This window comes from Fukomys damarensis, unplaced genomic scaffold (genome assembly GCF_012274545.1).
Source record: "Fukomys damarensis isolate Sample0158 unplaced genomic scaffold, DMR_v1.0_HiC HiC_scaffold_1, whole genome shotgun sequence".
Lineage (NCBI taxonomy): Eukaryota > Metazoa > Chordata > Mammalia > Rodentia > Bathyergidae > Fukomys > Fukomys damarensis.
In genome coordinates this window covers 4,850,697-4,876,760 of record NW_022900913.1, presented here as the reverse complement: position 1 = coordinate 4,876,760, position 26,064 = coordinate 4,850,697, and the positions used below count along the sequence as shown (strand labels likewise).

The window sequence follows — 26,064 nt, the reverse complement described above, 5'->3', positions numbered from 1 at the left end:
CCAAGGAGCTTCTGAGGTAGCTCAGGAGTCAACGGAGAGACCAGTATCACTGAGGTGAGAGGAACATGGGGTGACTCCAAGAGGCTGCTCCTAAACAGGCTCTGGGACAAGCTCATGGGCCATCAAGGACTTCCCACAAGTGACACCTGGGCTGGGTCCTAAGCACAGGCCAGGTGACAGCTCTGGGATGATGTGGACAGAGCACACAACAGTACCCAGAGGAGAGACAACAGAGCACAACCAAGAATGCAAGGAGATTGGCTTAGGCAGAGCTCAGAGTCCATGCAGGGAAAAGGAGGGCCAGACTGTAGGAGCAGCTGGACTGCATTCTACAGGGACTTAGCTAGAGAGCTGGATTATTCTGTTCTGTAGGTAGCAGGAAGTTCCCAAAGGATTATATGGGTAGAACGGATTGTCAGATGGTCACGTGGGTGGCCGTGGCAAGGCTGTGGTATCCTGCAGTAATCTGGGCAGTAATCCATGCATCCTGACCCAGGGCAGTGGTAGAAAGATGAGAAGTAGCACAGCGACATGGGGAGAGCAGGAGTACACACGACAGAGTCTAGGACCAAGAGCCACACTTTCTAGATGCATTCACGCACACGCAGGAACACGCTGTACTAATCTGCTAGGTGTTTCTTAACCCAGGGAAGTTGACAAATCATGATTAATGGGCACATTCATACTTCAGAAAAACAGGTATTGAGACCTGGAGCCAGAGACCATCAAAATATTTCTCTGTCAAAAAAAAACAGGAATAAAATCAACATTTTATATTCAATAGTTTTCTATACCCCAACACGGACTATGTGAGAAAGAAATCAGAGAGTTCCATCCAAATTAAATAGTAATCAAAGTAAATAAATAAAATAACTAGGATTCAGTCTAACAAAGATGGTGAAAGACCTCTACAGTGAAAGTTTCAGAGCACTGAAGAAAGAAAATGAAGACGGAAAGACTCCCGGTTCACGGATTGGCAGATTTAATATTGTTAACACGGCAATATTACCAAAAGCAGTCTACAAGTTCAATGTACTCCCATCAAAATACCAATCACATTCTCCACAAAACTAGAAAACCATCTCAATGCTTACATGGAAAAATCTAAGACTCAGAATAGGCAGAGCACCCCTAAGCCAGCATATGATGGGCGTCACAAAACTCGATTACAAATATACTACAAAGTCATAGTAACAAGGAAAGCACAGAAATGGACATGTAGCTCAATGGAACAGAATGAAGGATACATAAACAAATCCATGTAAATACAGCTATCCTATCCTGGACAAAGGAACCAAAAGTATAAGTTGGAGAAAAGACAGCCTCTTTAACAAATAGTGCTGGGAGAAGTGCATATTCCCATGTACAAGATTGAAACTGGATCTCTATCTTCCCACCTGTACAGAAAGCAATTCAAAGTGGATCAGCTATCTAGGTAAATGGCCCAAAACTTGCAAACTGCTGAAAGAAAACAGAGGGGAAACATTTGAATTCATAGACACAGGCAAAATCTTCTAGGACTCCAATAGTACAAGAAGGTAATAACAAAAATCAACAAATGGGACAACAGCAAATAAAAAGGTGTCTGCACAGCAAAGGAAACAACTGAAAGCGTGAAGTGGCAGCCTATGGAATGGAAGAAAATCTTTTCCAGCTACTTTTCAAACAGAATTAATATCTGAAGTAATAAAGAATTCAAAACATTTAGCACCAATAGCCTACATAATAAGTGGACAAGTGAACTGCACAGACAGTTTTCAAAAGAAGTACAATAAGTATATGAAGAAAGTCCAACATCTTTATCCATTAGGGACATGCAAATCCAAATCGCCCTGAGATTCCATCCAGGGAGGATATTACAAAGAGCACAAACAATAATAAATGCCGGAGAGAATGTAAGGGGAAAGGAATCCTTTTACAGTGCAAAAGGAAATGTAAATTAGTGTAGCCACTCTGGGAATCGGTATGGAGCTTCCTCAGAAATCTAAAACCAGAACTGCCATGTGATCCAGCTGTACGTCTGCTTGGTATATACTTGGAGTAATTTCAGTCAGCATACCATAGGGAGACCAGAACACCCTGGTTTTTCATGGCATAATTCACAAGCCAAGGTATGGAACCAGAGTAGGTGCTTATCAACAGACAGATGGAGAAGGAAACTGTGTCACACTATGACTCCACCCCAGGGAAGCATGACATCACGCCATTTGCTGGATAACGAGTAAATCCAGCGACCATCAAGTTGAGGTAAATAAGCCAGACTCAGAAAGACAAATATCACGTTTTCTCCATAATACATGAAATTTAAAAGCAATGACAAAAAAACTAGAGCGGGGAGTATTACTAGACAAGAGAAAGAGAATAAGAATGACAGCGGTGTAAGGGCAAGTAACCGGGGGGATGCGTATGATCAAAACACATTTTTGGCAAGTGTAAAATTAAGGGAAAGGGCAGGCAAGGGGCTTTCTGTATTGTCATATGTAGGTACGGATCTGCCAAGATGAAGCCATTAATGTGTATAATCAGTAAAGCACTCATAAAAAAGATGTGGAAATATTTTAAAAGTGAACTTTACATTATATTCAAGACAGAGTCAGCAATAACATGGAAATAGCTCTATTCTGGGCATGTTACAAATATTGGACTTGAAACACTTTAAATAATAAATGAAAACTTTACACTGGTCCAAAATACTAATCTGGAGGTATTTTGTAAGATGGCCTGTAAGAGCATACTCTAACTTCAGGGTGAAATGTGTACACCTCCCTAGTCTTTTCATCAAAACCCCAAAACTCTTTAAATTCCACTGGAAACAGAGGGAGGAAAGGAAATAGCACTGTGGTCTACATGCTTACTTTCACTCATATTCCCTTAGAAATAATAATTTTTACTTTTAAAACGCGGTAAGAATGAAACTTTCTTTATAGGAAAAAGAACGTATGCCATGTTGAAACTCCACAAGAATCCAAACATCTGTTGGATGAGTGGGTACGGCAAACACCGGATGGGAGAAATATCCAGGGTGGGTTTAGATACAAAGCAGATGATACAGAAAGAGGCAGAAATGTTGGCAGACAGATTTGCAGTGGGATTTCAGTGGACAGACATGGTTCTCAGAGACATTTTGGGAGGTTCCCTAAGGGAGGGCACCAAAATGACCAACTGTCACTGGTCCAACTGGCACTGAACCCACTGTGCAGGACCAGCCAGGTGATGGGGATCAAGGTGCCCCTCAGCTGCCCAGCTGTGGGTTTTCAGATTACCTGGAGACCTCTGCTGAGATCCACCTTCATTCTCAACAGTCTCACCTCCAGTCCTACAGCTGCCTAATCTGTCCTCCAGTGGCAATCTAAGGGCTGAAGAGTGCTCCCTTGGGTCACCACCATGGGTGGTCTACCCCTTGACAGTCTGGAGCACATCCATCCATGAACGACAGGAGGACCTCCCGCAGGAAGGCCCAGCTCAGCTCACATAACCTCTTTCCCACTGAGCCAAGGAGTACAGTCTCCACCTGTCAATAATCCAAGGCAGAGCTGAAGATGCAGGATCTGAATCACTAAGGACTTCATGGATGCTTCTGCAGTGATGTGAAAGGTAGCTTATGTCACCTGAATGCCTCTAGTTTCTCTTGAAGTATTTTTAGAACTGTCTGTATTATATACAAATTAAATCAGTAGCAACCTCTGCCGAGTTAAGGAGTTAAAACAAAGCTATCTCTCTTGGTCCTGAGAGGTACTCCACAGGAGCTTTGGGGAGTCAGGCATCTGGTCACTATTCTTTCCATGAGTTACGTTCACATCACAGGAGCTCTCCTTCCTGTCAATAGCAAATAATCTAAGGTCTTGAATTTTTCTTTATATATATCCCATTTCCTGTCTCTTCAGTCATCCTGCATCTTTCTTCTGATTCTGCTTTAATACCATAAATTTGAAGAGCTCAAAAACTGACTTAAAATCTATGCAAGGATCTGGCTTATCTTGAAGAAAACAAGAGACTAACATAAAGATTTGAAGATGTCAGGCTGGTCACTGACCTCCCTGATTACCTTGAAAGAACTCCTGGCCTCACCTACTGTAAATCCAGCTTCCATGCACTGAAGCAGCTGATGTGGTGAGAAAGAGTTGCCCATCATTCCGTGGTGGATTACATCAAAGACACATGGTTGCTTGTCATGTCTCTTTATTTGGTCGCACATTCATGTGATCACTCTTTCAGTCACTCCAAGATTTAGTCACATGCAGACCATTTAATACTTTGAACACTTAGGGGCTGGGCCCCCCCAAAAAAAAGTACAGAAAAGCTCTGATTTCTGCCACAAATATCAGCTCTTCCCAAGGTCCAAGGAATGTGGGGCCAAAAGAAGAGTGGGAGGGGTATGAGAAAAATACCCGTAGTAGAATATGGTATAATGGTTCTCGCCAAACTGAAATCACAGGAGCATGGGGTGGTGTGAGTTCCTCCCACTCCACCCTTCACCTTCTGACAGTGATTTACCAGTGCTCACTTAAACCAGGGACTCTGACACCAACATTACCTTAACTTTCTCATTGACCCAAAAGCAGTTCTGCCTTCTGCAAATTCAAATAATGAAAGAGAGGGGGAAATTGTCAAGATCTGAGCAGTAGTCTTTGTTGCATAAATGTTTTAAACAATGCTGAGACACAGACCTGCTGGCCTTTCCAACCCAAGAAAACTACCCCATGACTTAGACTCTTGGAAGAATAACTTATATTGTAGAAGCCTTGGTTCATTGTCTTTATCTTTGCTTTTCTTCCTCCTCTTTCTATATGAAGTGCATATCTTGATCAATGTTTTGAGCCCAAGACATCACATACAAAGCAAGTTTTTTAAAAACCAAAGAAAAGGTTATGGATTAAATATATCCAATTTGACACACACAAAAAAAATATATTTTCTTCTTATTTGGAAATTGTTCAGATCATCAAGGAGACACCACATATGTAATTTCTGTTTTCAATAAAATTCCATGACTGATAGAATCTCCAGCCTCCAACGTGGGAGTGACAGCTAACAAAAACAAGACCACAGAGTAGAGGCAGAGAAAAGATACTAGAAGAAAACAGAAGTAGACCAGTTGTCAAATGTCAGAAGGGAGTAAGATATACTATCAAAGGGCTCGCCTGCACAAGTGACAGCTGGGAAAACCCGTTCCCAAGGTAGGAATGTGGATGGAGGCCCTGGACCCAGCACTTAGAAGGCTAGACCAGAGAAGGAAGCACTGGTGTGCCAGGGATACTGGTGGCAGGCAGCCCAACTCTATGGCATGGGGCATCCCAGTCAGCACCCCCATACAGGGACATACCAGGAGTAAACAAGGACCCTTTAGGAACCTGATCCCGGCTTGTGCTCAGTAAGCTCTGCTGGCAATGAGAATGGCCATTGCCATAGTAGCCATGGGCAGCTCATATTAAAGGATGCATAGAGAAGGAGAAGGAACATAGTCTCTATTCTTAATGCAATAAAATGAAAAAGAACAAAAACTCAGAAAAGAAAAAAAAAAGATCTAATTGCCTGTAAAGAAAACAGCAACAGAAGTTTCTCTGTATCAAAAAAATGCAAATCAGCCTTTCAAATGTATGAAAAATAATGTTAATGTGCACATCTAAGGCAGAGAGCTAAAGCAATTTCAAAGGGAAATTTACAGCCCTCGTTACTTATTCCAGTATAAATGAATGAGAAAGAAAAAACAGATTAAGTATCTAACACAGGAGTTAGGAATACAAAATAAAACACAGCAAGGGAAACCAAAACAAGAAATTAAAAAAGGAAAAAACTACAGTAAATAAACAAAAATTGGCAAATCAATAATAATAAATATATCCAAAATTTACTTCTTGGAGAAATAAGGTGAAGCAACCAAAACATTAGCTACAGAAATCAGGAATAATTGGAGAAAGACCAAATTCTAAGAAAAAGGAGCTAGCCAGGGAAAAATGAACACAAATACAGAGGAAACAGAAACCATGAAGAGACTTCCCAAATCTGAGAAGTAAAACTGAAACTTTGAATGAAAGAGATTGTACTTACAAGAAAATATATCTGGCCAGAACAAACACCAGTGGGGAAAGTAAATCTAACCAGAAATATTTTCACAGCAGAAACAGTGGCATCTAGTCTAATCTACACAAACACTGCAGATCAAAGAAGTTTATCAGTCAGGGAAGCTCCAGACTCATCCTGGAGCCAGAACTGGAAGAGTGTTTGTCCTTGTTACTGTCAAGGCAGATGCAAAACCCCTAGTAAATTATTGGGCAAAAGAAGCTATAAATAAAATATAAAATGCAATGTAACCTATGGAGGGAAATTCTAAGAATTCACGAATTGTTCATTATTATATAAGCACTGAAGTCATACAATGTCCATGGGAAATGAAATAAAATTTTAGATCTACTACAGAAAGAGAGAGAGGGGGAATTTCTCTAAGTAAAATACTATTCCCTTCAAATTATGAAGTTTATCTCATTTAATCCAAAGGTCAGTACATAGCTTACAGAAAAAAACAGTAGTTTTGTTAAATAAAAAAAATTATATAAATGTGTCTACTTACACAACCATTATGTTAATTATTTTCATAGAGGTATCGGGCAAAGTAATTAGAAGGAAAAAGAGGTTTTTAAAATTATAAAGATCAACTTGAAACTGATATGCCTATTGACCTTGAAAACTAAGAGGATCAAATGAAAAACTGCTCAAACAATAAGAGAATTTATATGTAATTGTAAGAAGTGGATTCACTGTAAACCCTTTGAGAATCACACATTCCCCCCCCGTCTCTTTCTTTTCCCCCCTATTTTTAAAATAGGCAAAGAGCCAAGGGCAGATTTTTATTTTTTAAATCTTTTTTTTTCTCATTGAGTTTATCCATACATTTTACGTATAACATTACAGTTACATTCATCATTAGGATCTGGTACCTTTACATGATGGATCTTGGTTCTTAGGGCAGATTTTTAGTTGCCCAATCTATCTGCCATCATCTGGTGAGTTTTTTCCTTTGCTTTCACTACGGGTGGTAGTTTTGTTTAAACAAAGACAAAGTTCCCATATGTTTCTTCATTTTGAATTTTTCTAGTTTTGTTTTATTACCATAAATAGCTTTCAAGGTACCTGTGTGTACTATGTACCGCAGAAATTAACGTGGTCTGAACTGGTAAGAGAAGGAGGCTGCAGACTCCCTGACCTGGGGAATGAAGAGAGCAGACTGTAAACGCTCCTGGACAGAGGGAGGGAAGTGGCACTGCAGTCCACCTGCAAGGTTGAGATCTATACTGAGCATGATGGTGCCCCTCACCCAAAGTTAGGTCACCGAGAAATCTCAGTACATGGTGCTTTTGGAATAAGAGTCTTTGCAGATGTAATTAAGTTATGGATGTTGCAATGAGATCATCCTGGATTTTGAGCGGGTTCTAAAAACAGTGTTCAGTGTCTCTATGAGAAACACAAGGGAAGAAGGTGCACAGGCAAACAGAAGAAGGTATAGACTGCAAAGAACAATAAACAAAGGGGCAAAGATTTGAGTTATGAAGTACTGAGGTTTGTTGCCAATGTCCAGAGGCCAGGAGAACCATGAATGGATGCTCCCTCAGAGGACTGTTCTACCTCCAGAAGGAAATACCATGCCAACACCTTGATTTTGATTTCTGCATAAGAATAAATGTTTGAATCTATGTTTCTGCTGTTAGTTGGCAGTGATTTTTAGTGGCCCTGAAATATCAATACCATACCTCAGCTGGAAGAGGTAAGAGAGATTCAGCGATGGAGCTGCATGGGTGCATATCTTCACGACTACGCACTGAGTTACAGGATGACCAGATTCATTCTATCAAGGCAGCAGGAGGGTGGACAGGGTGAGGGAGAAGAGCAATTCTCAAGGTTGGCCAGACATTGAAGCGGGCTTCTCCAAAGGCACATAGTTAAGAGAAAGAGTGGCGTGGAAATCCAAGACATCCAGTGGCCAACTGTCCCCTATCCATGCCTACTCTTGTGTTCCCTCTTTGTTCCTGTCAACTGCTTCATTTGCAGAGCTGTGTCTCAGGTCTCCAAAGCCAGTATCCTATGGACCCAGAAGGGTTCAAACCCTCAGGCATCAGCAGAACTTCTCACAGCCCCTGACAGTGAAGGGTGGGCTTTTCCAGTGCCTCCCCAGGATGGAGCTCACTGCTGGGTCCAGATGGGACACAACACAGCAGGATGGTAGTCAGCATCAGACTTGAGCTCTTCAGGTATCACACATATGTAACGAAACTCTCATTTACTCTGACCCATTGGTCATTTGAACTTCAGTTATGAGTGTATTCTCTAAAGTGTTTTTATGTTTCATTTCTTTAAGCTTTTGTAGAATCACATAAACTAAATGAAATATATTATTGTTGCTATTGCTGTCTATTGTTCATTGCATCCTGGCTCGGTAACAGGCTCTTCCTGCACAATCAGCAACACATCAGCGACCATGCAGAAAATGTCCACCATTACTGTTTCCATTGTAAGCTGAGAAAACCCAGCGAGCTAAAGATCTGGCCCTGCCCAGGCAGCATGGCAGCGCGCAGTCTCAGAAAGCACATTCTGAAATGGAGTTGAGACCCAGGGAGAAGCTGAGCTGCACCACCAGCCCAGCAACTTCAGACAAACATGTGGATGCTCTGGATCTGAAGCAGCCTCCTAGAATTGTCCTGGGAGGCACCAGAGTGGGAGGAATTTGCACCCTTACGCAATCAGCCATGAATGCGAGTTACCCTCAGAAGGGATGACATTGGGATGGGAGGTAGTTGGGGACAGTCTCTGAACAGGTGGATGAATGAAAACCAGCTCCTGACAACATCCCCAATGCTGCTGGCCAATCTTTCCTTGAGATCTGAGTGACCAGCTCTGTGTTCACCACGTGCAGCTGTAACCCAGAAGTAGGAGCCAAACCCAGATTCTGCCTAAGACCCAGAGCTTCCTTGGCAGACCATCCTGCCCTCCTTAACTCCTCTCCATGTCAAGACTCTCAAGCTGCTAGGATGGACATCTGACATAATTAGCCCTAGTATGTCCAGCAGGATCTCACATCTTCTAGGGCAACTGAAAGCAATGCACATTAATCTTGAACATTGTGAACATTGCTGCAAACACAGACAACCCTTGTCCTCCCTCTGCCTGCAGCCTGCCCAGTTTGATGTCCTCAACAGACATAATGGGAATGTTGTGGGTCTACCAGAAAGCTGTTATTAGTGTTACTATCTGAGGTTTCGGGACTAATTAAGCATCTGGCCCACTTACGTCCTTTTCATGTATCCCCTCACTTCATCATCCTTGCTATTCTGGGAAGATGACATGATTGTTATTCCCATTTTCCAGATAAATTGCCCCAGTCCGGCTCTGTCTCTCCCTGGAATGTCACCGAGTGTCAATGTGTACATCCTCTCACCACCAAACCAACTCAATGCGTTTCTTCTCTTAAAGAGGGTCCTTCAGAATCTGAGGTGCAGAGCGCATTATTCTCTCTGGTCCCAGGCACTGCAGGTGCACCATTCTGTGTGTGCAAGAGGAGGCTGTCCGGGGTGACCCATCCCTCCTGGGGGATGCTGATTTCCTCATTTTCCTCTACAGCTTTCAAAGAACAATTGCTGGAGAGTGAACAGAGGCCTAGAATCGGTATCTTTCCAAAACTACCTCCCTCTCTTAAGAAAAGTGGAACAGGCAGAGCCTCAGATGTTCATAAATAACAGACCAAAGATATAGGGACTTGTCCAAGTAGGAGGGAAGTCACCACCAAGATGTCAAGAAAAATGTCAGTGAAAGCCTCCATATCCGATGCGTAATAAATTTATAATAAAGCACCATATTGGACACACATCTACTTCTTTTAATGAACAGGGGACTCGGGTTCAGAGGACAAAATCAAGAAGAGGATGGGAGCATGTGTGGTGACTGTCACTCCGCGCTCCTTTGATCAAATCTCTAAGGATGGGTTTGTGTTCAGATAGGGCTTCCCCGCCTTCTCCTTTGCCTCCAACAGCCTTCCCAAAGCAGCTCACTAAGGCTGGAGAATAGGCCCAGGTTTTATTCTATCATTATAGTCAAATTTCTGATCGCCAATGCAAAAGTATGCCTCTAATTTTCTTGTGTTTTTGTTCCAGAAACTGATGAAACATTTTTATCATGATTGGATGTCCTGTTTTCAGTCTTAATATTGATGTTCGTTTGTGTTACGGAAGCTCCCACTCATAGGACCACAATTCACAGCTCCTGCCATTTGGAGAGGGGCTCATATGGGTGCAGGAGGGGAGAGATCACAGGAGAGAAGGAAGCTCAGGAAGGTGAGATGCTTCTAGATTTGCTTCCCATTTTTTACCTCTTCTCAACCTTTCCTCCTTTCCTTACACATCCTAATGCCTTCAGAACAGGCAAACAACAGCCTGCTAAAACAGGATATGGATTATACTCAATCACAACTTCTTTTTGTACAAAGTGGGCTATAGCATATTCTCCTTTCTTTAGTCTTACAAAAAAAAAATAATAATCCTCTGCTTTTCTGAAGACAGAACAGTAAGAACAGAGAACCAAATTCCTAGCAATTAGTCTCCTCCACAGCCATAAACTGGGCAGCTGGTAACCTGCTGTTTTTCCTTTGAGCTTCCCAGATTAGATTCTAAATGCAATTTAATTCCAGACTCCAATATACACTTCCTGAGTTATGAACCAAAAGAAAGACTTATGTAATAAATTTGCATTACTACTGATTATACACTTGCCATAGACCTTTGGCTATATTAGGTACAATAAAAAATTTCCAGTTTTAATGCAATTTAAATATATTAAAGGATACATGGTGTAAAAAAATCCTGTGATATTTCCCTAACTCAAAAGTAATCTTGTTAGAAAACCAATAAGCACTCCTTAGCCTATCCTCTTTAGTCAGTATGGATTCTCATATAACTGTTTCACTTAAGTAAATCTACATTCCAATCCCCCCTCTTCCATGGGAAAATGAAAGATCTATGGAGTGAAACTGCAGAACGTGCTAGGAATATCGAAGAAATAGAAATGTGAGAGGAGCTAAGTCAATTTCAAATGCAAAACGCAAGCAGAAGTTACAAATAGGAACATGTGAACATTCCTTGGGTTTGCCTCGGGCTACGCTGGCAGTGGCTGTGACCTACAAAAGTGAAGTCAGGGAGGAGCAGATAAGACCTACTGGCAAGGACACAAGTGGCCCTCAGACCAGGTTTCAGATGAGACCACGGCTACTGTCCCACAGAACTCCTGCCGCAGGATGGAAGAGAGCCCAGCCACCTACCCTTTCAGTGATGGCGCAGCGAGCAGCTTCCCAGGGCCCACCAGGACTAGCTGCCACAGCGTGAGGGTGGAGCATGACTCTTGTCTTCCCAGCCTCAGTTTCCCTTTTCTTTGGTATATTGATAATGAAAAGGCTCACTGCTGCACTAACTGAACCTGCCACCAAATGGATGGCATCTCACTAAAATAAATGAATTTCTTATTTCTTCATTAATAATGAATTGCTAAGAGATGCTGGTATTTAGGTTAAGTTTATTGTTTAGAAATGATATATTCCTCGTACATGGGCAATTTAAAAGTGCTGCCCTTTAAATTTCCTGATATTACACTTTTCCTTCCTTTCATTATTGAGGGATTACACGATCCTTTCATATTCCTAGATTTCAGATAAAACATTTTTTTTTGAAACCCAGTTAGAATAACAAAAGAGAAAAGGATTATAAGAAAGCTTTTGGAATTTGTACCTGATGAATGTGATCATAATGTATTCCTTATACGTGCCAGTAAAGTTAATAAAGAAGGAAGAAAGCTTGTGGAGACCAATACAAAGCAAATCACAGAGATTAACTGAACATCATCTCCTCCCCTCCACAAATCAATTGTGCTCTAAATGTGCTCCTCTCTTTTTCCTCGGGGTCTCACTGCTTCCCTCCCCTCCTTGTGCTTCTCTTTCCAACCACAAAGGCTCCATCCTCAGGCCATTCCCTGAGACCCAACACGGCAGCGTCTGCACCACAGAAAATGGGGTAAGCAAGTGGGAAACTGGCCAGGAGCGACGAAGCCAAGATCTAGGAGCATCCAGAGTAGGAAAAGCCAAACGGCAGGGACAGAGCCCGAAAAGGAGGGGGACACTACTGAAGGGGCAGCCTCGCACAGGTGGAGGGACAAAGGCTGAGCTGGGGTGAGGATGTGCAAGCGGCGGGGCTGGGCAGGGAAGGTGGGTGTGATGTTCAGAGCAGCATCCCAGTGAGAAGGCATCTGGGGACCACAGACGGTTACACTCAGGAAGTGACTAAGTAAAGAGATCTGGAATTATGGGAGCCAATGTTTTTCACTGTTGGTCCAAGGAAATATCCACCTGAAGTCAGTGTTCCATCTATCTGTCTGTCTGTCTGTCTATCTATCTATCTATCTATCTATCTATCTATCTGTAAGTGTATGCGGGCCTGACCTTTGTGGAATGACATCCAAGGCTAAGAACACCTACTGCCCAGATCGTGCCTCTCAAGGACGCTCTCTACAGAAGAGAATCAGGGCTGCAGAGAGAAACAGCTGACTGCAGAGGGATATACCCAAAGGGACTCGAGGAAAGTGTAAGACGCTGAGGGCATCTAAAGGAGCAGTGATGGTCACGGTTAACAACTTATTGGATAAAGCAGAAAACAGAGTCCTTATACGTATAAATTATTGAATAACTAAAGGTCTGATAAAGACAGGAACATGTGCCTAGTTTTAAAGTACCTTCCCAGAAATGTGCATTAATAAAAGCCTGGTGCACAGAGCCATGACACAGATGAACATTATAACCAACGAGGCAGACTGTCATTATTCACCCCTTGATAGAACTGTTTACCAGGCCATAGCCAAGAAACTCAAACTGAGAGATATTTCACAACAGAAAGGGCCTTCGGTTTGTGAAAGGGCGAGGGTCACGGGCACCAAGAAAGACAAGGAATCAGAGTCTTTCCAGACTGAAGCCAAGCACAATGCCAGGTGGAGCTGCGAGCTGGGCCACTGCCCTCTGGTGCACTGACCGAGACGGCTTCAGGAGCCCACGTGGGTGCTGAGCATCAGAGAGCAGTGACACAGCAATGTGAACCACCCAGCCTTGATGGCTGTCATACAAATGCATAAGAGAAATGAATGGATTGTAGAAAATTTACACTGAAGCATGTGGGGTGATCGGGGAGCAAACTGGCAACTTAGCTCTAGGTGGCTTAGGGGAAAAACAATTCTATGTGCTGTGATTGCCACTTATCCGTATGTCTGTGACTGTTCCAAAATAAAAGTTACAAAATGCATTACAGATTATGCTTTAAATTTAAAATGCATTAGGAAATACCATTCATGATTTTCAATTATTAGCTAAATTCCCTCAGTAAAGAGATCTATCACAGCCTGAGAAGGCGGTGCATTTTAAGGCAAGTGCTAGTGTAGTAACTTTTCTGAGAACAGTGAGCTTGGGTATGCTGTACAGAAAGGGAACATGGCTCTTCCTGAAGTCAGTATTGCAGTTGACAAGGACATACACATGCTGTCAGTGGGTGGCCAGTGTGCAAAGCCACAAGATGAGACAAAATGCTTAATACACGTTTGTTCTAAACAAAATGCATTTGTTCTGTAGTGGTTCAGATGGCAAGGTGATACCTCCGTCACGACAGGAAGCGCTCCTTAGACCAGGCCAGAAACCTCTATTTTACACAGTATTGGTGTAAACAACTACATTGCGGAAATATAAGCACCACAGTCAGGACCTGGTAATTTATATACATGGTGTATAAATATAGTTCAATAAAATATTTTTCTCCCACTTCAATCCAGTGGTACTTTTAGATTATATTTTCAGAAATGGCCCAAAGTAGTGAAAGCTCTTTTCATACTTTGATGATTACCTACAAACCTTCTATTTTAAAGCAACTGGCATATTTCATATTTCTCAGCTACTGCAACAGGTATGGAATTATTTTTAAAAGCGTAGCAGACAATGTGTTCTTTTCTTTTCAATGTTATTCTAAACTGAAATACTACAGAGTGAAGCATTCTTATCTCTTTTCCTAGTCCAAAATCATCTTACCTCTGGGGTCTGTAGATATGAAGAGTTTGTTTTGTCTGTTGGTTTTGGAAAATGAGCAAATTCCACTTTTTACTAATATAAGCAAATAAAAATTGACTTACAAAACCCCAACTGAATATGATATGTAATAACCTAGAATACACGAGGTTCTTTGCAAAGCACTTTACTTCTCTCTCTTATTTTTAACCCCATTCGATTCTGTGGATGAATATTACAATTTTCTCATCCCAGAACTTTTACTACCACATGTGCACCAGCAGACACTTCATTGATTCAGGGGGAGGCGAAGGCAAGGGTACAAAATGCTCAAGGGTGTGCACCATGGGAGCCCCTGAACCAGCAAAGTGCTGCAAGCCGTGAAATGTCTGAAGGTCTGGTCGTGGGAGTAACGAGGGGTTTCCCGCAGTGATTTCCAGAATGTAGACTAACTGAGAAGACTATGTGCTTGTCCCGACTGAAAAGCCACATCCGCCCCCTGACCTGGATGAGTGACCACTTACTGTTGGGCTTGCTGGCTCAAGTGAAGGGCAGGATGGAGTTTACGGGAGAAAGGAAGGACACTCCATAAATATCGTCTACAGGGAAAGGCAAGAGGAGGAAGCCAAATTGGGGTCCATGATCATGGGCAGCAGAGCACCTTGGCCCAGCCAGGTGTTCTTTTGAGCAGACGCCAGGAGTTCAAAGAAATGCGGGGGGAGGAGATGCTGGCCAAAGGGTCAGATGTGTAGCTATAAGGTGAACGAACAGACTCTGAGGATCTAATGTACAAGGCGGGAGATGATGGGTATGTGGACTGCTTTGATCATTATAACCATTACCCGATGCATATCATATTGTTTAGCCTGAATATATACAACCATTATGGGGAAGTTAAATATTTTAAAATTTTACAAAAACAGTACATGTTCTTTGCTTCCTTTACTTAGCTACGGGCCATGCTCCCTTCCTCCACGTTGCCGGTCACTGGGATTTAGCAGTCAGAACACGGAGCAGAGCAGTATGTGCTGCCTCTGCTTCTCTGCCTCCCGGAGGTGAGTGCCTCCTAGTAGTTTCTGAATAAGTTGCTGGGAAACCCCAGGCATGGTGCAAAACCAGAGGTCACCACCCTTGTACTCCACACAGAGGAGGCAAGGGCACAGAGCTCTCCCCAGCTGCTCTGACCGAATTTGTTCGTAAGAGATAGATATTGAGAAATGGGAGCCACAGAAAGCTTCCAAACCAGAAGCGTTCCTGACAAGCTCAAGGGGAAAGCGCCAGGTCCATCTCATATTTCCAAATGAAACATCCTACTGAGGGCCTGAAAAATGGGTTTCCTGGGAGCTTCAGGGCTCAGGGAATTCAGGTCTGAAGTCCTGTTTGTGGGGCCAGGAGTGTAACAACGCCATAGCATTTCCCTCTCCTGAATGAGGCCACAGGCTCCACCCCCAGGACACAAAAAATAAAAATGAACATAAAATCCATTTTGCAGTGGCACAGTGATGTTCATAGCTCTAACTCGCTCAGCCTCGCTACATTACATCGTCATGGCCACAGCTGTTACAACGGATCCCCAGGAAGCAAAAGCAAACATATTTTCATAGGTTAAAAGAGAGACTGTTAGGAGTAACTCCAAATCACTGACCGTCATGTTTATGAATTTTCATGAAAAGCAATCAAAGAGCTTTCAAAATGCTTTTAACTAATTAAATAGAATGGCTCCTTTGAAGTGCCATTTATTACTACAGCAAGAGTTGCTGTGGCAGCATTTTAAGAAACTCTGATTTTCAGGGCCCACAGACCTTCCAGAAGATGGGCAAATGGAGAAATATTTTCCTTCTCTAAGAAGGGAGGTGGGAGAGAATTATATATTTAATTGTATAAATTATTCCAGTCTAAAAATAACGTTGCTAAATTACAACATAAAGTAACAATGCCTTGTAACCATCGAAATCCTATCACCACTCAGCAGTCAGCAAAACAGCATTGGTACAGCCAGTCTTCCTGGTAATGTTCCCTTCACCTCTGCTAGCGGCCCAGCGACTGCCGATCCCACCTGTGGAGGCTGGGTGGCACTGGGTGTCCCGAGGTGGCACTCAGTGACAGTGACAGGCAGAAGACAGCAGCTGCAGGTCCACACCCTGGCCAGGCGCTGGCCCCGCTTCACCCACCCCCAAAGAACGTGGAAGGCCACCCATCCTTGATGCAGAGGGACACCCACCTGCCAGACCAGGTGTTCCTTGACCCCGGGGGTTGCAGACAGGCAGGCACTCAGCACAATTGTGTGGGATGAGGAGGTGAGGACGCTGGCGATGATGGCGTCTCGCATACTGAAGGGCAGCATGGTGTACACCACAAAGACGATGAACAGGAAGAAGGACACCTGCAGCAGAAGAAGAGCAGGACAGTCACAGAGTACCCGGGCTCCCAAGGGTTCCTCTAGCCTTTCCACTAAGGGCTGGAAAACAGTATGCTCACTGAGGAAATAATAACATGGCACAATAGCACAGCACACCGAGACTTGTCTAGTGGGTTACGGTAAAGAACCGATCACTTCTGTGACGGAGAGAAACGGCTCTGCGTAAAACTGCAGGACTTTCAGTTTTGGTTTCCAAACCACTGCGAACACTACAGGGCAAAATGACTGCGTGTGGATACAGTGCAAGGTTGCTCTTAAACCACTGGTGTTTTGTGCCCGTGCTTGGGAGTTAATAAAGGCAGGCGCACAGAGCATGAATACAGATGGCTCAAGAGGAGAGTTTGCGGGTATTTGGTACTTCCTGCAGATGAGACTGAATATAGAATAACTACATGAGCCAGAAATTCCACTCATGTGTGTATATCCCAAAGAACTGAAAGCAGGTACTCACAGAAACACATGTGCACACCTGTTCACTACAGCCCTGCGTCACAGCAAAAAGATAGAAACACAAATGTCAGTGGAGGGAGGAGATGATCCGGCATATCCATACTATGGAGTGCTCCTCAGGGATTCAGCGGAGTACAGTACTTATCCACAGTCCAGGATGAAGGCACCTCAAAAGGATTATACTGAGCTATGGAAGGTTGAGCAGAAGACTCCATCCGGTAGGATCCCACTTCTAAGGTGTACCCAGTAAGTAATCCACAGAAATACAAAGCAGGTCTTGGCTGCCAAGGTGGGCTAGGCCGGGAAGGAACAGAGAGCAACTGCTTAATTGGTACAGTTTCTCTTGGGGGTGATGAGAAAGGTGTGAACCAGGTGGAGGGGATGGCTGCACAGTGTCAGGAACATACCGAATGCCACTGAATTCCCTTAAAATGGTTCATTTATGTCACATGAATTTCACCGCAATGAAGACAATTGGTATGAAACCACTTAGAGAAAAGTGTGGAATGGAAAGGAAAATGCCCAATAGCTAATAAATAAAATAGCTATTTACATTACCAAACAAACAGGGATGGCAGCACAAGAAAATGAGTAAAAGGGGTACATCGAAGGGTGCAAGGCGTGCTCTGTCAAGCAGCTCTTTGCTCCATGAGAGGAGCAAAGGTGAGGAAGGAGATGCCCCACTGGCACAGCCTGGTGCTGCTGGGAGGGGATGCAGAAGCCCAGCACAGCTGGGAGGATCGGTCCCGGCACAGGTCCCTGTGAGTTCCTGAGCTTGGCTTGGGGAAGGCCAAGCCCACAGTGGATTTAGGAAGAGCGCAGCCCAGAGGACACCGCAGGAAGCTGCACCGCATGCATTCCCAGAAAGCTATGGTCTGTCACCACGCCGCGACTCCAGGGTGGCTCATAAGCACATGAGTGTCTGTGTAACTGTCACACACAAATAAGCACACGGGAGATGGAGCAGGCACAGCCCCAAAGTAAACTCGGATGCCACAATGTGTGCAAACATGGATGAGCTCCTGTGCAGATAGCGAGTTCTGGCTGCAGGGTTTGGTTCTCAGGAACTTCATAGCCCAGTGGGCAGGGGCTATGCATGCCTGCTGTCACTTTACAATCTGCCTAGGCCAAGACAAGGTCCCCTCTTCCCATGGCCCCCAACCAAGAAGACCACGAGGTGGCCTCCAAACTAACTTCTCTCTTGGTTGCAACCACCTTCTCAGAATGGTGGCCAAGAAGAAAGGTACTGGGCGTGGGCAGAGTGACCAGGAATTCTCTGCAGCAATCTGGGGTTCATGTGGACCATCTGTCTCAAGCCCCCGTCTCCTCCCCTTCGATCTATATTTATGAGGGCCCTCCGGCCAAGAACTGTGGGTGAACATATTACCATAGCAATATTTTTTTTCTGGCAAATATTTTCCTTTCACCTCTTCAAAATAAAAGATTATAAAGATGTTTGGTGGTAAAGCATTATTATTCAGCAGGGTGCATATTCGACTTGTTCCACTGTGAATACGGAATGTGAATGCAAGGTCCCCCAACAAAACCTTATATGGTTTCTATATCAAGACGGAGAGTAGAGATGGGAAGAGACCACTTCTGCCCATGAGGGTTTCCATGCGCTGGGTGGTGACCCTGCAGGCAGTAGGGAGCACCACCCTACATGTCTTCCCAGGCAAGAATGTGTAGAAAGACTTCTGGTAACCAATAATCATATTTCCAAACCACTAATAAGCAGGGCAGGAATTCAACGAGTACTTGGTGTCTGGGTCCTTCCCAGATAGTTACGTGAACCTGGAAGAGCAGCTGAGCCATAGGAAAGGTTTCTTTAGGAGGGAGAAAAGCAATGGTTGTGTGTCTACAGCTTACCCAGAAAATTAAATTTGCTTAGGAATCCATCAAATTAGAGGAAATATTTCCAATTAAGATGCTGTTATTTCTACATGTAGCGCACGTGCGAAAACCTATGTGCTGCAAGAGGGTCTGATCTTTACAGCGGCACTGTACAGAGCTGCAAGCTCAGCCCACTTGCCAGGAGACTTCACTGGTGCAGAGACATGGGAAACTTGGCCAGTGACTTATCAGCCAATGACAGAGCCTAGCATGAGCCCTGGGGTCTAACTTTTCTAGCTCTTCTTGGTCAACAGCTTGCAATATTTCCCTCCTCTTGTAGACAGAAATCTAATTAGAATAAGAGCCAAAACTTCAGGGTGAAGGCAGAGTAAAGCATACATGCACACTCACCATTTCTGAGTGTGACAACAGGCACTTCTCTCTGTCACTGAGATAACCACGTCTGGCACAGTGGCTCAGGTACTGGATTCTTCCAGTAAACAGCCTTGTATGCTCACAAGTGGGGCTTTTCGAGGTGACGGGATCATGGGCGTGTGACGATGGATGAGTCTGCTGATAAGTTTAGAGCTAAATAAGATTTGGGAAGGCGAAGTCTGGTCAGAGGAGGTGGCCACTGGGGGCATAGTCTGGAAGGGTCTGTCTTCTGCCTTCTCTCTTGATCTCTCTCTCTGCTTCCTACTGCCAACCCAGGAGCTCTTTCTCCTCTGCCAGGCCCCTCTGCCGTTCTGCCCTGTCTTGGAGCCAGCTGACTATGGACTGAAATCTCTACAAACTGAGCCAAAATAAACCTTTCTTCCCTTATCTTGTGGATCTCAGATGATTTGTTCCAGTGGTGAGAAAGATAACTAAGATACGTAGTAAATGTACATTTTCTAGTACCAAAATTGATGGACTATCACCAAAAAACAATCAAAACAAAACAAAAACAAAAAACAAAAAAAAAAAACCCAAAAGCCCACCTCTTTCACGACTACACATTTTGCTTCTAATGCCAACACTGTTACTATTTTTTTAATTATCATAGCTTTTGAACAGTTTAATTTGTGGCTGCTTTGGAGTTCTAAAATTCTAATATCATTTCCATCAATATGAATTTTTGCAAATGTTTGGTGCTTTGCAATGGAGGCACATATCAGGCCTATCCATAGTAGTCAGGTGAGAGAGTAAACCTGCAGTTTCCTCAGTACAGTAGTTCTTGTGAGGTACTCACTTGTAGATGACAAAATGAATTTTCTAAAGGTTAATTAAACAAATTGCATTCGATCAGGTTCAGGTTTGCCGTGGCAGCATTTCTGAAACTGAGCTATTGGGAACTGAGCAGTATCTGCTGTCAGGACTGGGACACAGAAAATCAACTTCATCCTGGGTCCTGTGGAGGAAATGTTCTTCACAACTTATTGATCTCAGAGTGATCTATGCTTTTAAGCCTGCTTTCCAACACAACTTCAAACAGGGCCATATGTAAAACTAAAATGGATTTGGCGCAGCTGAGGAATGTGTGGGTGAAACACTCCACAATGTCTAATGCAATCTCTGGGTTTTCCATGTTACCATGGGGACAAGGATTCCCCTCACATGGACCTCTGTCCAAAGGCTGAGAGGAGGAGCCACTTGTCAGATTTCTGGGCCCTACTCAGGTTCTCCAGGCTAGTGCAACATGGAAGGTCCAGCACTTGTTTCAGCAAGTCAGCCTCCAGTGTGTTACCTTGTTTCAGCCTCGTGTCTGCCTTTCGAAAAACGCACAACTTCCCTCTGATCTCCTACTGGAACCTCCAGCTCCACAAGCTCGTAGCCAAGAGCTTTCCTTTGTTTCTAAACATGTTCATCTTGCAGGATAATACATTTCTACCCATGATTCGCTGTCTTCCAATCACCCAAATGCAGACCATTGAAATTCACCCTGGCAGTGCTCTCCTTCATATCTATGCTCAAGAACTGTCTTCTGACTTTGAACTTGAGCATACTTTGTTCCTTCCACATTTTCTCCCACTAAGCTGGTTCTCAGTCTTTTCCTTTCAGAAGTATGTTCTACAATCTCTGTCCTCCTCCTCTACTCTCTATCCCTCAAAGAGGAAGGCACAGTGTAACTTCCCTTTCTTGTGTCCACTTCACTTCCTTTCTCCATGTCTTCAGGAGTATTCTGGGCATGTGGTATGAGTTTATTTGAGGATCCATGGCGTGCTCTGACAATGAAGCACGAGCAGAAATGATGTGTTCTTTCCAGGTGGGAACTTTAAAAATGACCGTATAATTTTCCACTTCCTCTTTTTTCCCTGGCAATCACAGATCCTGGCATTCGAGCTTGTCTGGGCTGGGTCCCCAGGTGAGGAGCAGAATTCCTCAATCACGTTTGTGGCTGATGAGCTTTTACAGTGTTCTACCCACGTCCCTATGTGTTTGGATCTGGTCGTGACTGATATGAAGGTCTTTTTCATTCATACTCACTTGCATTTACATCCCCCTACATTTCAGTTGCTTTTTTCCAAGTTGTAAAGTATTCCGTAGCAATGGTTGGACTATAACTTACAGTCAACACTGCCTTAGTGCTGTCTTCTCATGACAGGACAGGTGCTTGTTTCCTGACTGCTACATATTCTCTTTCTCACCTCCTCACTCCAACATTCTCCTCTCTCTAATGTACCCAACACACTACTACCAGATTCATGTTTCTGAGTACACAGGTCTAATGCTCTTTTTCTTGGATGATGCCCCACTCTGGGTAAACCAGAGAACTCTCCATGATATGGAAAAAAAAATATCTTCTTTCCACAACTTTTTTCTCTTTTTTAAAGTCATCATATTTATCATCCCCACTTAATTATTAATACTCACTCTTCCTAACATCAGCTAACCATGCTTCGAGAGCAAGGACTGGATTTCCCCAAAGCCCAGACCTCCATTCTGAGGACAGGACCTGAAACACAGTAGATATTCCACAAGTGCTTGCTGCCCATCTCAATGTGATCCAAGGCCCATCCACATGATTAGCATCTACTCCCTAAATCCATCTCTAGAAATATTCTGCCACCTTCACGGATCCTATTGTCCTCACCATTACCTGGAAACATGTTGATTCTTGAGTTGAATTTCTCCACTTAATGGATCAATGACATGAAAAAACTCAACCAGAAAGACATGATCATCAACAGCAGATCCAGGACAGAAGAGGGAACAACCCCTGCTCTCTAGGAACATAGACTGTGTAGCACAGCACTTCCTCCAACACTTTCTCCAACAGCACTGAGGCCTAGAGGAAGTCTCTTCCAGGACTGGAGGCACAAGGGCAGTCTTTGTCTACAGAAGGGGAACATTGTCCCTTCAGCAGGAGTCTCTTCTGCAGAGAAGAGCTCGTCTCTTTTTGGAAAGTGGATAGAGCTCTTGCATTAGCATGCAGCAAGGGCAACTGCCCTTGATGAAAGTCTCATGGCCCTCATGACACACACGGGGAGCTACAGTTTTACATAACTTATATAATTTGTATGAATTCTAGTCTGCAGAATCAGAGCTACACTATGAAATTGATGGATGGAAGAGACCACTGGATTCACCTCTTCAGCGGCTGGAGAGACCTACCTCTGTTGGACTACAAGCTGTAGTGATTCCATGGATTTTTCAGGAGAAAATGCCAATGGTATCAGTTTCCTGCATCCATCATAACAAAGTACCATATGCTGAGTGATTTAAAACAACAATCACAAAAATTACTATGTCACTATTCAAAATCAAGGCATCGATGAGGTTATCTTCAGGGAGCTCTTGCCCGTCTCTCTCCTAGCACACATTCTGGGAGCTTCCTACAGTTCTGGCTTCAACCGGAGAGTAGAGGCGTCTTCCAGTCTCTGCCACTATCCTTAAGAGGGCTTGTCCCAGGGCAGACGTGTGCCTTCCCACGGTGCCCTCTTCGCTGTATGTCTCCATCCAAAAATGACATCAGCCCCTGAATCTAGTGTCACCTTAAGCCCTCTCTATGGATTCCCTTTCAACTTTATTACATGTGGAAAGACCCTGTTTTCCAGTAAGGTCGGATTCATATTCAACCTTCACCAAGGATTAGAACATTCAGAGGACACAAATCAACCCATAACATCAAGTTTGTGCTGTAGACTATAGCAGAATTTAGAGCTCAGGTATTCTCTGTCCACTTTACATCCCATGTTCCAATTCCAAGTCAGACATTAAAATTAAATGTCCAGAATATCAAGATTTGCATCTCAGCTATCCAAGATAACTTGCTATGTTTTGTTGTCCTTATTTAGTTGTGCCATTGTTTACTTTGACAGATACTCACCATGGACATGGACAGAAGCTAAGGAGCAGCTTAAGAAAGTAGCACAGACACAGGCATGGTGCTAAGTTGACTCTACACAGGTCAGAGGTGTCGCTGTCCCACCCTGACCCAGGTCTCAGGGTCAAAGCCTGTGGACTTTCAGAGTATGGTTCAATATATCTGTCAAATTCACTGATAAGAAAAAAATTCCAGAACATGCCAATAATAGCTTAAAAGATGAAGCTTTTGGTTTTTTTTACTTCAGAGTCCCTCAAATCTAATATCCTAATGAAGCTTCTCTGTTCATCTCATTCTCTTCTAGATTATATAAACATGCATAATCAGCAAGATAATCAGAATCGGTTATGTAGATCAGTGCTTCTGTGGAGAAATACACCAGCAGACAGAGATTTTCTATTTTTGTTATGTTAATAATGTTAAGGAAAATAACATCTCAGTGAACATAATGCAAGAATTTTATAACCAGAAGCAGAGCTCCCCAAATCATTTTTCTCTCCAACAGATTTCTGAGAAATCAGGAAGAATATACTGTATTTTAAGTACTGTTTTATTTTTTAAAGACAGATTTTCCTAAAAATCATAGTCATTATACCATCCTCACTATAGTATTAAGATAAAATTTTTATAATATTGTATTTTATCATTGCAGAATACAGCTAGGAATGCCAAATACTGGTATAGCTAGCACAAACAGGTAGAATTCCTTAGACATGTCTCTAAAGAAGATATACTAATAGTAGACAAACTTAAAGGAAAAAAATGTTTAATATCATTAATCGTTAGGGAAATGCAAATTAAAACCATGATGAGATATACCTGCCACATGTCAGCATGGCTGTTACCAAAAGACAAAAGAGGGCAAGTGTCAACTGGGATGCAGACATAAGGAACACTGCACATTGTTTGTGGGAGGGTAGATTGGTGTGGGCAGGATGAAAATTTGTAGAAAGATTACTCAAAAACTAAACACAGGGCTACCAAGTGATCATCCTGCAACCCCACTTCTGGTACTTAGACTTGAAATCAGTATGCCGAAGAGACATTGCCTGCCCTCATTCCCGGCAGCACCACTTACAACAGCCAACACCCAGACTCAACCTAAGTATCTTCTAATGAATGAATGAGCAAGGCGGATGCAAGCACATGCACAGAGGAAGACTATTTGGCCTTCACCAAGGAGGCAGTCATTTGCAACAACATGGCTGGAACTGGAGAAAATTGCTCTAAGTGAAATAAGCCAGGCATGGAAGACAAATCTTATATGTTCTGACTTACGTGTGGAATCTAAATAATTGAGCTCAGAGAAGCAGAGAGCAGACAGTGGTTAGCAGAGGTCTGAGTGGGGTCATGATGATCAAGAACTGAAAAACCTCAATTGGACAGGAGAATAGGATTTCTTTCTACCTTGAGACAGACTGCACAGCCTGGGGAGCATAGTAAAGGACCACACATTGTGCATTATGAAATTACAAAGAAGCACATTTTAAATATTCTCATCAGGGGGCCGTGGATTTAGCTAATTGGTTCCACCACCTGCTTTGCAAGCGCAGGGACCCGAGTTCGATCCCTGGTATCAATAAATACATAAACAAACAAACAAACAAATAACTAAAATATTTTCATCAGAAAAAGGCTGAGTATTTGGGGTGCTGGACAGATTCATTAGAGTAATTTATTCCACATGGTATCACTGTATTTAGAAATCATAACTTCACTTAGTGTAAGTGTAAAAATGAAAATGTAAAATAGAATTCTTGAATATACTAATTTAACTGGGCACTGAGGAAGGTAAGCTCTACACTGACAATCAAACTTTTCATTGAATTAATTTCATTGGATATTGTCTTCACTTCAAAGGATCAATGCATATATATATACATATATATATATATGTATATACATATATATATATACATATATATATGTATATACATATATATATATATATATATAACCATTTTTAAGACTTCCTGAAAACATAACTAGAGATTTATATAGCTAGAAGAATGCTTTACATTTTTAAAAAACAAAGCCAGGACCAGGAAAATAGCAGTGTCAGAATGCTTTCCTCACATGCTCAAACTTCGGGTTTGATTCCCAGCACTGAAAGAAAAATTCTTCAAAATAATATTCACTTTTTCACCTACATTAGTACTCTCTTATCTTGCTCCTTGATCATACTCAAATAAGGATTACTTTGGCCCACTACTACATTTTCTATACAGATATTATAAAGTATGTAAACAGTCTTCTTTGTTTGAATTGGGGGAATCGTGGCCATTTCCATGCTTAGTGAAAACCAGTCCTGTACTACGGCTTCCTTGAGGGTTTATGGTTGTCCCATTCCTCCAGTTGACTGAGCTGTGTCCTACTCTTTCTCCCCTTTCCTCCCCTGCTCCTCTCCGAGAGGGGAGGAGCACGTGTATAAGGGACTGAACAGTGCATGCTTGTGCACGAATGTTTGTGCACATCTTCCACTGCACCCAAGTGCCACCAATCTCCAGCCCTGGGGCTCAGCTGAGAACCTGGCAGTCTGCCCCCAGAACAACTCCCAGGGAGAGGATACGCTATTTCTCCCCGCTTGAGGGCCCTTCCTGAGAGGCTATCTGGACCTCAGACCTGAGCAGGATTCTGCAAAAGTCCAGGGTTGGATGCTGCCAGAGGCTTCTGAGCTCCTTCAGCTTCCATCCTCTTGTCTATCACCCAGGCTTCTCTGGGCTTCCTGAGCTTTCACTTGGGGCTGCAGGCTGATTCCCAATGCCTCACTTCTAAGACCTCATTCCTGATTTCATGGGTTTCTGCCATACTGGATTATAGACTCTGTAGCCTAACTTTTGTTCATATTTTTATTGGAATGCATTAAGCAGAAACTCCAGGCATTAACATAAGGCCTGGGGAATGTGGATACATTTTTGAGTATTCAACACCCAGCCTTAACCACAAACGAACCTCTGTTCTCTTCATGCTCTTTTCCATTTCACTTAG

General features: G+C 43.1%; 1 protein-coding gene across 1 annotated transcript in view; it reads right to left on the bottom strand.

Moving 5' to 3' along the window:
* Adcy2 (adenylate cyclase 2) overlaps positions 1 to 26,064 on the bottom strand; it is a 371,910-nt gene that overhangs the window by 259,762 nt on the left and 86,084 nt on the right. Inside the window, exon 3 of the mRNA XM_033758687.1 lies at positions 16,290 to 16,451. Within this exon, the coding sequence (XP_033614578.1) occupies positions 16,290 to 16,451 (162 nt within the window). The remainder of the gene's footprint in view (positions 1 to 16,289; positions 16,452 to 26,064) is intronic.